The sequence below is a fragment of the Stylophora pistillata genome, chromosome 3 (assembly GCF_964205215.1).
Source record: "Stylophora pistillata chromosome 3, jaStyPist1.2, whole genome shotgun sequence".
In the NCBI taxonomy this organism is placed as follows: domain Eukaryota; kingdom Metazoa; phylum Cnidaria; class Anthozoa; order Scleractinia; family Pocilloporidae; genus Stylophora; species Stylophora pistillata.
This window is the reverse complement of record NC_142521.1, coordinates 13997000-14010588: the sequence shown is the minus strand read 5'-3', so window position 1 is coordinate 14010588 and position 13589 is coordinate 13997000. Positions and strand designations below refer to the sequence as shown.

General features: G+C 39.1%; 1 protein-coding gene across 1 annotated transcript in view; it reads left to right on the top strand.

Annotated features, from left to right (window-relative positions):
- LOC111330981 (dehydrogenase/reductase SDR family member 1) overlaps window positions 1-8465 on the top strand; it is a 32964-nt gene extending 24499 nt beyond the window's left edge. Inside the window, exons 8-11 of the mRNA XM_088751776.1 lie at window positions 2439-2573; window positions 5983-6061; window positions 7152-7232; window positions 7961-8465. Coding sequence (XP_088607902.1) covers window positions 2439-2573; window positions 5983-6061; window positions 7152-7232; window positions 7961-8091 — 426 coding nt within the window. The 3' untranslated portion in view covers window positions 8092-8465. The remainder of the gene's footprint in view (window positions 1-2438; window positions 2574-5982; window positions 6062-7151; window positions 7233-7960) is intronic.
- Window positions 8466-13589: the final 5124 nt, after the last annotated feature.

Below are 13589 nucleotides of genomic sequence, written 5' to 3'. Positions count from 1 at the left end.
AGACGTATTGCGAAAGATGCAGAGGGCAGTGCTCTCGGGCACGCTGAATATTGCCCGAACTTTCAAGGCGGCAGTTTGAGTTCCTGTTAGAAGGAGGACCGTAGACACAACGGAAAAGCTTTTTAGGATTAGTTAATGTACATTTATTTTTTACTCCATGGCTCACAGGTTACGGTTTTCGCCCTGTGCTGCTTGATTAAAATGTAGCATTCAGTTGATTTCTCTGCGATTAGGATAATAATAATAATAATAATTCATAAAGACATACAGAAATGGACGCTTATTGATATAGCTGTGCCAGCGGATCAGAACATCACCCGGACCGAGGAGGAGAAGGTGGAAAAGTACCAGGAACTAGCATACGAAATCAGAAGGATCCACGGAGCCTCGAAAGTCACAATAATACCTATCGTGATTGGTTCTCTCGGAAGCATATCGAAAAGATCAAAGGCCTGGTTTGGCAAGTTAGGTATACCTGACTTTCTTGGAAGTGTTCAATTATCGGCCATCCTTGGAACTGCTCATCTGTTGCGAAAACTGTTGTGTCTCTGAGCTACGGGAAGTTGCTGAGACACGAACAACGTTACCCAGTGGAACACCCGAGAACTGGAGAGAATTGAAATTATAATAATAATAATAATAATAATAATAATAACAATAATAATGGTTTATTAACAGATCCACTAGGTGGCTCTTCCCTGTTAAAAATACATCAATTACAATTAAAATTAAATTACTATTACAACTAAATTACAATTACAATTAAAATTAAATAATATTGACAGGCGGCTATAGGCTCGATTTCCGCTGTTTTACCAAAACTGAGGAGAAACATTTTAAATAATTGGTTTCGAGAGGGTAGAGAAGGCATCCAAGGAGCTTCGAATCCGCATGTCCCCTAGGAAGCTCGATGATCTATTGGGCATTCTTCCACTCAAGTATCTATTTTAAAAAACGTGCAAGTGACACTCTAACTTGCAACAGCCTGGTAAGAAACGTCTTTTTAAAAAGGGCCTGTAAACTTACGTCCATCATCAGTCTTTTTAGTCGCATTAGCTTTAGCTAGGGTCTCAGTAAGCTGGGGAAAACTTAGAAGCAATCTTTCTCAAACTCATTAATAATTCATCAAGTTAAAAACCAATCACGATACGCCAATTTGGCCACATGTGTGCGTTTAGAAACCCCGATGAAACACTGGACAGAGGCTTTTCCACTATACTTTGCTGAAATATCAAACCCTAGAGCTTGATAAAATGTCAACCCCCCCCCCCCCCAGAGGATGACAAACATGCTTAACCACCCGCGGCTCATATTTTAAATCAGTAAGGCCACCATGAAAAGTTTTCGCTACGTTTTCTTAAAAACGAATAAAATTTATTACTAAGCTCAAAATCTACCACTGTGATATTTCTTTGTTCACCACCGCGAAGACCGAATAACTTTCCGTTGTAATAATATACTGTATTAAGCAAAGATTTAGCTGACTGACAACCTAAAAGTCCCATTTCCCAGAACTTGCTTTCTTCTTCCTCTGTTACCGGCAACTTTTCCGCCTTCTTCCGCGTTTTGAACCAGATTAACCTCCTCTTCGGCTGCTTTTGCTTGCCGAAAACGTGACAACGCCATATCTCATGAAGAATGACCGAATTGACATCAAGGCATGTGTATGTGTTCTGCTTTAAACAATGACGGTCCTCAGGGACTTGTGACACTGCTAAAATATTTGACAACAAAGGCCAATAATTACGGAAAAACAATATTACTATAGCAATTCCGCGTACGATGCCAAAATTCAGTAGAATTTTTTCATTGTTCTTGGCTAATGATGCACGATTAAGAAGCAATTTCAAAAACTCGTGCTTCGTGTTTCATCGGGGTTTTCAAACACTCGAAAACAATAAAAGCACGAAGCCGTTGGCCTCGTGCTTTCATCAGTTTTCTCGTGTTTGGAAACCCCGATGAACCACTCGCACTCGTTTTTAAGTACATCAAAAATCAGCCGGGGTCTGGGAACGAATCTCTTCTTGTACTCGTCCCCACAAACTGAGTTCCCAGGACGGAAAATAGTTACACGATTGCTGGTCAGGAGTAATTCCTCAACTCTTGAACATTATAAGGAATAAAACACGGGTAGTTATCAACTTGGTTTATTGTAAAATAAAGGAACACTGAATTTTTCAATTTGCGAGGTGAATGACAAGTCAGTTCGATCGAAGGTTGTTTCGATCGATAAAGTCGATTCGATCGAAGGCAAGAGTGTGCTTTTTCATTGTACGTTATGTATCGTACATTAAAATTTATTTCAGTAGTTTCTGCCGGTTTCAGCAATTTTGCAGGAAACATCCGTCATTATTGCCCAAGTATGTACCTTCCACGTGTGATAAACAGACTAAAAATGTTCTAAACCGTCTTGACATAACTATTCTTATTTTACCCAGACGGACAGAATGGCTGCGGATATGGCTGTGGAACTACGCAAACAGAATGTGGCGTGTGTCTCTCTATGGCCAGGAGCTGTCAAGACTGAGATTGTGACGGACTTGATTCTCAGCAAAGCTGATCAAGGAGGAAAGGTAATCTTTCGTTTAGAGTCTATGTTTAGGAGGAGTTGGGCGAGAAACAAGGCAGTTTTCAATTGTGACGATTGTTTTCCAAGATCGAATTGGTTTTCGCTCCACCAAGCACTGTGATTGGTGTGTACCCTACGAGCAGAGCCTTTTCTTCTTCTTTTCTTCTTTTCTTCTTTTTAACCCTCCAAGGGAAAAGGCTCTGTCGACATCCTGTTGCAGTGCTTTGAAATGCCGAAAGCTCAAAACTCCGGGCTAGTCAAGCCGGTTTTGCCTCCAGTCAAACCGGTTTTGGTGCACACGCCTTTGTTTTTCATGTACACAAATGACCAAAACTGCGCCCACAATAGTTCAAGGCGGCCTGGAAAAGGATCAGTTTCTAGGCAACCGCCGCACATGTTCAAACGACTGGGGAATGTACAGAAAACTGCGGAATTATACCAATCACGAAGAAAACAATCTCAAGTCGAAATATTTTTGTCAGATGATTGAAGACGCCAAGGGTGATTCTTGTGAAATGTGGCCTGCAATAAAACAGGTACTCCCCGGTACAAAAAAGTCGACTGTTTTTTCAATCTTTGAAAACGGGAAATGGCACACTGAAAATCTCTCCATCGCCAAGATTATGGACCAGTACTTTGTGTCAATTGGGAAAGTACTAGCAAAACCGTTTCAAAGCATTTCGACTGCTTTTACGTCCAACACCCCTTCTTATGAATTTCAATTGGATAATGTTAATGTGAACTTCGTCCATAATGCCCTTAAATCCTTAAAACCTAACAAAGCTGTTGGACTTGCTAAGCTAAGTGCACGCCTGTTGAAGGATGCTTCTGACGTCATCGCCCCAGTACTAACTGGTTTGATCAATAAATCCTTCAGTGATGGAGTATTTCCTAGAGTCTGAAAATGTGCAAAAGTCATTGCATTATTTAAAGATGGAGATGAGTCAATAAAGGACAACTATCGACCAATATCAATGTTACCAACTATAAGCGAGATCATAGAGAGACCAGCACATTTTCAGTTAAGTTCCTTTTTGGAAGTAAACAGACTATTATCATAATCACAGTTTGGCTTCCGACTGAAGCGTTCAACTTCCACTGCCCTAATCGACTTTACAGATCAAGTCCTTGAAAGTATGGACAAGGAATGCGTGACGGGAACAGTGTTAATTGCTGGACCTTTGCAAGGCGTTTCGACACTGTCGATCATCTGCTCCTCATCAACAAACTCAAGTCACTAGGAGTAGCAGGAAAAAGCTTACAATGGTTCCGCTCATATCTCACTGGTCGAGTTCAAAAAACAATGTGTGTAAATGCATTTCCCCCCCCCCCCCCCCAGCTAAAGTCACTATGGGAGTGCCGCAGGGTAGCGTTCTGGGGCCATTGTTATTCTTGGTATATATTGATGGAGTTCAATCTGAACTGCGGCACTCAAAGATGACGATGTTTGCTGATGACATGGCATTTTATTGTCATGAGAACTCGCCAACCAATTTGCAATCAAAGCTCAATGCAGACTTGGAAGCTATTACATCTTGGTTACATAATAATAAGCTGACACTAAATGTTACTAAGTCGAAGTTTATGGTCTTTGGAGGACGTAACAGATTAAATCAATTCAATGACATAGCCCTTGTAGCCAATAATGATCAACTGGAGAACTTTACCAGATTTAAGTATCTCGGAGTGATCATAAACCAGCATCTTACTTGGCATGACCATATTGATCAGCTACAAAGTAAAATAGCAAAGAAACTAGGTGTGCTAAAACGAATCAAACATCTTCGCCCAGTCTATGCATGGAGGATCTATGTGTCAACAATGGTCATTCCTGTTCTCGAATATGCAAGTATTGTATGGGGGGATAAAAATAACAAAGTTTTGATGGATTCTATTCAAGTTCTTCAAAATAAAGCAGCTAAGCTAGTACTGGATCGAGCGACATATTCCTCTTCAATTCAAGCACTTCTTGATATGAACTGGATCAATCTATCATCCAGAAGATTAATGCAACGGTGTCTTTTTATACATAAACTTATAAATGACAGTGAAAGAAACAGTATGATTACTCGAGGCACAGACTATCATAGCCATAACACTCGCTCCAAGGAAACTATTAGATCTGTTGGATCAAACACGAACTGGGGTCTACTCAGATCTTTTAATAGTGCATTGACAGACTGGAATTCCCTCCCAGAAGACATGAGATGTCTACCCTATGATGCTTTTAAAAATTCATTGCTTAAATATTTTGAATTTTAATAGGTTCCGTTAGTGTGTCATCTCTTGCACATCGATTTTATTATTTTCTGTTCATGTCATATTTTAGATGTTTCATATTTTAGATATTTCATATTTCATATTTCAACCGTGAGTTTTTACTTATTAATTACGTGATTACTTATTTTATACATTGTTAATTTTGAGGCCCTCACTGAAAACCGCTATGGCGAGCTGGGCTCCCTCTTTAAATATTTTTTTAAATAAATAAATGAACAGGATGTCGGCAGAGCCTTTTTTCCTTTTCGATTCGAGGACGGGTTAAAAAGGCTCTGCTCGCAGGGTAATTGGTGTGAAGGTCGATCACCAATCAGATGTGAATCGGTCGCCGCCGTTTTCCCGCGCGTCGTGCGGTCCTTTTCTTCAGTGAGTTGTCATTGACTCCTTGTTGCATTTCCTTTGTTTTGAATGGCTGCTGTAATGGATAGTTCATTCGGGCTTTACTGTCATCAACTAAGACACGTTATAGTTCACCACTAAATTTTCTCCGATTCGTATTGGTTTAAAATGATCAGCTGACGCGATAGTGTTCATCCGTGGAGACTATCAGCCCATAGTGCCCGTCCGCGGAAAATACCCGGATGGATAGTACTCATCCGTGAAATATTTTGAATGGTTTGACGGCCGCGAAATTAGGCAGATCTGAAAAACAGCGATTTTTCAATTCTGACAGATATAACGTATTTTCTAGCCAATGTACGGTTGCGAATCATTGACATTTGTGACAGGCCGTACTCATGAAGAAATATTTGACTGATATGCATTTAATGAGTTTTGACTGTTTTTCGACTGGCGCGCGGAAGAAAATTTAGTGGTGAAAAATAAAGACAAAAGAGTGTTTATGTCTCGGTACTATCGGTCTGATTGTTGCCCCTTGGAAATTTGATGTTCTTAAAACTAGCATATTTGTTTTAAGAACATCAAACTTTCGCGGGGCAACTATCAGCCGATAGTTCCTCGACAGAAACACTCTATTGTTTAAATGGGAATTTCGATGTCATAATCTAACTATAAAATAGCTTTTGTGGTGCGACGCTTGGCTTTGCCTGCTCGTCTTCCACTTCTCGTGCCGCAATGCAAGTGACAGCCTACTTACAAACAATGAGTATGTAAGTATTTTTTACCTTTTATAGGCGAGCAAAGCCGCCCAAATTTTCAAAGACGCTGAAGATGTCACATTTTCCGGCAAAGCTGTGGCGTGGCTTGCAGCAGGTACTCCATTTTTGTAGAGAGAATAAGCGCCGCGTTTACTTGAAATGGCAAACGTGAGCTTGTCCTTTCACGTTTCACGTAAATAGCGTGAACCCTGCTGCTTTAGCTTCTCGCTAGCTTACGTTATGGTGGTTTTGAAGGCGCGTTCATATAACTTACAAGGAATAGTCTTGATGCCCTTTTTTCGACAATTAACTTCTACTCTGTGAGAGAAAAAAGGAAGAAAATCTTACGTACTCGGCAAACGCGAAACAGGTAACTTTCACGTAGAAACGGCAAAACGCGACCGGGAAACGGGAAAAAATGGCGGGAAAAACAAAGTCATGTGGTCACTCGTGCCTTTCACGTTTCACGTAAATGCGATGCGAAATCTCTCTTTTGTCTTTTTTAGCATTGTATAACACAATTTTCACACAGAAATCATTTGTGCCCCTTTTTGGGGGTTCTCTCAGCTAAGTTTCTTTTCTTTTTTTAACCATCTTTCTTATTTACTATACTCCTACAAAGCTTGTGACGTCGTTGATCCCTGCTGTGTGCAGGTTGCGTGTCTCATATGAACCAAGGAGTGGCGTAGCTCACCACAGTGTCCTCTTCAGTTTAGTGGCAGAGCATTGGAGCGCGGATTTCAAAGCTCTTATGGAGACTGAAGAAGTTTTTTCTTTTTTTTCCACGATCGCGATAAGGCAATAAAGCAACGTCCCTTGTTGCAACGTTTGTTTGACTCATAACGCCTTATGCAGAGCTGGGTAGTGAGTGAAAGGCATAAGTCTCAAAATGTGCAAGGTTTTGTCAATAACAACCTCTATGTGCTTTCGGATTTAGCTGGATCAATTTCCCCAAATTGTAAAGCTATTTTTGAGGTGATTCCAGGCCACTGGAGTCAGACTGAGCTAACGATTTCAGAACTTAAGAAAATCAGACCACTCATTTACTACATGTATTTACAGAAGAATAATTTTTCCCTCTTGCATATTGCTAAATCTCTTTTCGATTTGGTTCGTAAATAAAGGGACGGGAAAGCTTTTGACTACCTTATAAAAGCTTCCTTCTTCATTTGTTCTGCCGTCTAAAATTTGATTACCACTTTCAGATAGCGATATTATGAAAAAGACTGGTCGGATTCTAATTGTGGCAGAGTTAGCCAAAGAATACGGCTTCAAAGATGTCGGAGGTATGTGGACTCGTAAAAAGAATGAAATTTAAAATAGCGGAACTGTCTGTTCAGTGACAGATCACAAAATGTGGTAAAAACAAAATAGTGGCACACGAGTGCATCCGAGTGTGTCACTGATTTTCTTAACACATTTTAACGTCTTCTGTGATCTGATTACTGTACAGGTCTGGGAGAACATATAAGGGGCCCGACCATTTAACTTTTGAGGGGGGGTGAGTGATTTTGAAAAAAATTTCCTGCAAGCGCTTGTTGGAAGAAAAAAATTGCAGACAGCCCAAATGTAACAGAAAAAATGTACCAAAAAATTGGAAAAAAATATCCTATACAGCAGATTGCTAGAGAAAAATTTCTTGATGATCAGAAATCACCCCCCCCCCCTCAAAAGTTAAATGGTCGGCCCCTAATCTAAAATGTTCTCAATTTTGACTTCATCAATGCGCCTGTCCTCTAATCGGTCATACGCAAGAACCAATCAAAATCCATGTCATCTTCATCATCATAATCATCATTATCGTTATTATGATCGCTAACGTTACCTTTATTATCATTATTGTCCCTAAATGGTACCCAACGGTCAAAGATACATCATTTGTCTCGAAACTGTGCCACAATCTGTTTACCGGAACCCGCTGTTTATGGAAAGCTCTTCAACTAATTATGTCATGGTCGGATAATACAGTTTTTAGAAATACAGACACGATGAAATTTTGGTTTTTTTCTTGTAGGAACTCAGCCATTGTCCATTCGCCAAGTGAAGTTTCATCTGGAGAGGTCATACCCCTCTGTCGCCTGGATGATGCCCGAGTTTGTTTATGTCCCGGCTTGGTTAGTGGCAGCTGCAACCCATAAACTCTGATCACGTGATTGATCGACTCCCTCCAGCTTAACATGTGTGTAATTTCAAAAATGAAAAATCGCTATTTGAAATAGTCCTTGATGAGTAAAGAGATTATATTTTACTGAAAGGAGAGTATAACAACTTCATCAGTTGATGAGTATAATTATTAGGTATATTAAATTTAAATAAAGAGATTGAAAAAACCTGGAACAACCTGAATACCGTTTACCTTTCAAGTCCTTAAATTGTAACCCATGATTGTGAACCAGATCAGGATAAAGTGTCTGTTATTTTTAACTTGAGTTTCGAGTTGGAGCGATGATAGTGTGTTGTAACGTGTTGTGAAAGCAACTTAGTCCAGTCTACGAAATTAAAAAAAAAAAACGACTTAACGAGGCTGACACAATTACTGGTGACCCTGTGGTTTTCACTGTAGCCCACTGATTGAAAACACTCAGATATCTACAAACAATGAATACAAATTGAAAGTAACATGACAGAAAACCACGATTTCAAGCGTGGTTGAGGTGTTGATATACGTTCTATATCTTGTCCTGATAACAAATCAAGACTTACTGTCCGTGTTTAATCGAATATTCGAAAAACTAATGTACAAACGCCTAAAATCTTTTATAAATAAAAATGATATATTTTTCACATCGCAATATGGATTTAGAGAGAACTGCTCAACTCAACATGCAATTCTGGATATTCTAAATACAATTCAAAACAACATTGATAAAAAATTATATTCCTGTGGCATTTTCATTGACTTGAAAAAGGCCTTCGACACAGTTGATCATTCGATTTTGTTGCATAAATTACACCATTATGGAATTAGAGGATTGATTAATGACTGGTTCTCATCATACTTGTCTGTCAGGATGCAATCAACCCAAATCGGTTCTATTGTCTCTAGCAAAGAGAGAATAGTGTGTGGAGTCCCTCAAGGTTCTATACTTGGTCCGCTTCTTTTCTTAATTTATGTCAATGACATGCATCGTTCCTCTAAAAAGTTTGACTTTTACCTATTTGCTGATGATACCAATTTACTATATGCAGAAAAAGATCTAAAGAAACTTGAAGTTGTCGTCAATGAAGAGATATTAAAGTTGTGTGAATGGCTGAATTCAAATAAATTATCTCTTAACGTATCCAAATCTAATTTCGTTATTTTTCATCCTTATCAACACAAACTATACCGAGAAGTAAACCTTAAAATACTTGATAATAACTCGGAGCAATTGGTATCTCTTGAACGCAAGACATATGTTAAATACCTAGGTGTTCTCATTGACGGTAATCTCTCCTGGAAGCATCATATTAACTACATTTCCACGAAAATAAGCAAAGGTATCGGTATTGTTGCAAGGCTAAGACACTTGGTACCGCTCACTACTCTTATAAACATTTACCGCTCGCTCATTGAACCGTATATTTCCTATGGTCTCGTTGCTTGGGGCCAAGCCGCCAATACTCATCTAAACAAAATCGTCATTTTACAAAAGCGGGTTCTTCGTCTAATGCACTTTTCCGATTATACATCTCACAGTGCTCCTCTTTTTAGTCGTTCGGGAATTCTACCGATAAAAATGCTTTACTTCAAATTGGTTGCCTCTCTGTTACATGACATCAAAAATCGCTGTGCTCCTCTCAATATTTCTGAACTTTTTACTCACTCTGAACAGATTCATTCCTACTCTACTCGTTTCTCAGTAGCTGGAAGCTTTTATATAAAACAGGCGAGAACAAATCATCAGTTGTTTTCCTTTTCTAGAGTTGGTGCGAAAATATGGAATGGCATCCCCCCTGAAATTCGTAAGCTAAAGAAAGCACCTTTTAAACGTGAGCTAACTCACTTGCTTTTGAAAATTCTTGAAATTGAGGAGATGAATGTTGACTTGCGCTACATTGACCTTTCTAGCTTATATTTGTATTTCAACTGATTAGCTTTCTCTTTGACCTGTTAAAAACTCCCTTGTGTGACTGGCTCAGTTAAAACCTTTAACATGATTATTACTACTATTATTTATTATTTATTTTTATTTGCTCATTTATTTATTTATTTCATTGTTGCGTGTGTGTGTGCGTGCGTGTGTGTGTGTGTGTGTGAGCCTATACAGTGTCTGTTTAGGTAGCCCGCCTAGAATAGCTTTGCTAACTGCGGGCTACAAAAGCCTTTATTTCTTTCATTTTAAAAAAATAAAGTCAATGTTGTTGTTGTTGTTGTACTTCTAAATTCACATGTATTTCACCACTTGGGTGCCATTTTTGAATACTTTTTAATAAACCTTCTTTAATAACTCGGAAATTGAATTATAATGTGGCTCCACTTTATTAATACTACATCTAAAAAGGTTGATTTTATTTTTGTACGTTTAGCCCCGTCATCTGTGAAAGTAAAATACAAAAGCAAGCAGATACAGAGTGATTTTTTTCGCTATGTTGAAATTGAATACTTAAGTTTGTGCAACTCGCGTACATAACATTGCTTGAAGGTATTTGAAAAATTAGTATTGTTATCTATTATATTGTTTTCATCTCTATCCTGAATCGTTTGGCTTATAACACAGCTGAAGTGTAAGGCTTAGTATTACTTAATCATCTTTATTAGCTTCAAATAATGGAATTTCTGTGTTAAGATTTGCAAATTTCTCACAATTAAGTCTTTACTGCAATGAGATATTATTTCAAGAACACAGCCCGGCCGCTGTACTAGCCTATATTACACTTCGAATCATGACCGTGTTTTTGTCCTTCCATCTTTTGCCTTTGTCTTTTCGTCCTTTTTTCAGGTAAAGCCCTTCGATTTTAGTTATAAAAAAAAACCAAAGCGTATGCTTCCACTTCCTGTGATAGTGATCGTTTTCCTGTTTCCATGACAACGTTGTATTGAGAACTTTTTGTCCCATGTCATTTAGATGCAATGAATATATGAAGTTCATATATTTTGAACTGCGGTATTAGATACGTATGATGTACGATCCTCGCAGTAGATAGCGCTATTTATGCAATAGCGAAAAACTATACGAACTATAGCGAAAAACTATGGCGAAAAAATATATGAACTTCATATATTCATTGCATCTCATTTATCACTTTCACGGGTTTATTACGAACCAACTTAACGACCTGCTCCCAGTTGGCCTGTTAGCTCAATTGGTAGAGCGCTGCACTAGTATCGCAGAGGTCAGTGGTTCGAGTCCCGTACAGGCCTGATTTTTTTCAGGTCTGATTTTCGCTATTGCATAAATAGCGCTATCTACTGCGAGGATCGTACATCATACGTACCATGTCATTTAATTATTGACTTTGGATAATTCAGGTGACCCCTTGATACAAAATACAACAACAGTAGTTACAGAGCGTTTCCTGTTTCCGAAGTTACTTACACAAAATTAAATGGATAACCAGTTACAGGGGGGGGTCATTGGGGCCTCTGGGAAACCGCAAAACCGGAGAAAAAGACCTCCAAAACCGAAAAACCGTCGAAAAAAGGCAGCAAAACCGAAAACCGCATACAAACCTGACAAAACCGCTACATTTTCACCTTTAAAGGGGTCAAAAAGGAAAAACCGAAAACCGTATCAGAGTTGTCGTGAAAACCGAATGCAAAAACACGTAAAATCCTCAAACCGTTCTGAGCATCAAAACCGAAAAACCGACCCTTTTTGGCCCCAAAAACCGAAAAACCGATCCAAAAAACAGTGTTGCGGAATTTTTGTTCCGCTCGCTGGTTCAACTGAGGACTGTATCTATCCCACTGTCTACGTTCTATTTTAACACGGAGTTTATTCTTCTACCTCTCAAGGGTTCTACTATCGATCTGATTACAGTGTGCGTGCACTTCAGTTTTTCTGCTGTCTTACACAATACACTACTATAATCTATCACAGGCACAGCTTGCAGTAATATAACTATAGTACGAGATGTCAAGCCTAATTCACATGATCCCTTCCTTATTTGGTTCAATTAGCGCGTGCAAAGTACATCAGCTGATAAACTGTGCACTAAGTTCAATTTACTGAGAATTGATGCAATCTATCACGTAATCATTTAACTAATTCCTTTTACAATTAATATTTGACTTATTATTGATGAAATCCTAACTCATTCCCCAACAAACAGTCAAAACCGCAAAACCGAAAATCCCAAAGCCCCCCTCTTGCAGGAAACGAGCAGCTGAGTTGATCTTAATTTTTTCACCTTTGCTTGCTTTGGTTCTAAGTACTGACTTGCACAACTGACTTGAAGATCTCTTTTTTCATAATTTTCATTTTCTGTGATGTTATTAGTCAATTTCGTCCAAAGGACCCCCGTAACAGCAGAGACTCCATAAACTTGGTTTTGTTCCACTTCCCGTCTCGGGAAACTAATATTTTACCTAATGCTTTCATACACATCAAAGAATTCACATTTTTTTCGAGCAAAAATTCAAAGGATAGGGGGTAATAAATTATAGCCTCTTCCTGATGGGTTATTAAGCAGGATTATTACATCGCCCGCAGCGCTCGTGGGCAATATGAAGCGAATCCTGTGTTCTGATTGGCTCCATGAGCGGACAAGATATACCTTCTCGGCCGCTCGGGATTGACTGCATTGATCTAACGCATGAAAAAAATTGAATTAGTACTAAGTTCGTAATTCTTGGACAATGTCGGTGATGGATACGCAAAAAGCGACAGAAGATAGTCAAATAAAAAGGGAAACGACACGCGTGAATTTACAAACACAACTGCCTTTCTGACCCGGCTCTCGAAGTAAACAAACCTATCTTTACTCCTCATAAACCGAAATATTTTTACAATGTAATAAATCCTTCATTGGCCAAGCTTGTTCGGCCAAGATGGCTGAATATTAGCCTCATTTCTATTGACCTCGACTTCGTCTCGGTCCTAAAACTGTTAAAAAAAGAACTCGGCCAATATCCAACCCTCTTGACCTCACGCCTGGTCAATAACGCATACAAGTTGAGCAGTTTCCACAACCATCAAACCCACAAGTGCTGATATTGTTAGAAATTAATTATTGTTATGATATTCGATTTATAACGGGACCACCAGCGGGCCAAGAGAGCAAGCTATATCAGATACTTGAGCCAACTTCATTTTGTTCCTTTTTAACCGCTGTTAAGTCAAAGGTCACCGTCATGGAAATCTGCAGTCTTAGCCGGACGTCGGTTAAAGATACCATTGTATTAAGAACTGTCCACGTTTTGAACTCTTCATCCAGCTAAACGCAATTAGGAAGTTTTCATGAAAGCTTCGAAAGGTTTGTTGGTTGTATGAAAAGAATGGAGTGGATAGGAAGCGGAGGTATATAGAACGTTTCAGCGTTTCAGTGTATAGTTTCAGTTATTTGGCGCCTTTCGGCGCGTTTGCACTGCAGCTATATTAGCACTAGCGCAAGTTTAGCTTTTCTTAATGCTGCGACGGAAGAAATTGTTCCCAAAGTGTCTCTATGGCAACTTTGGAAACACTTCAAAACAAAGTTACCTCCGACCAACGAGATTTTAC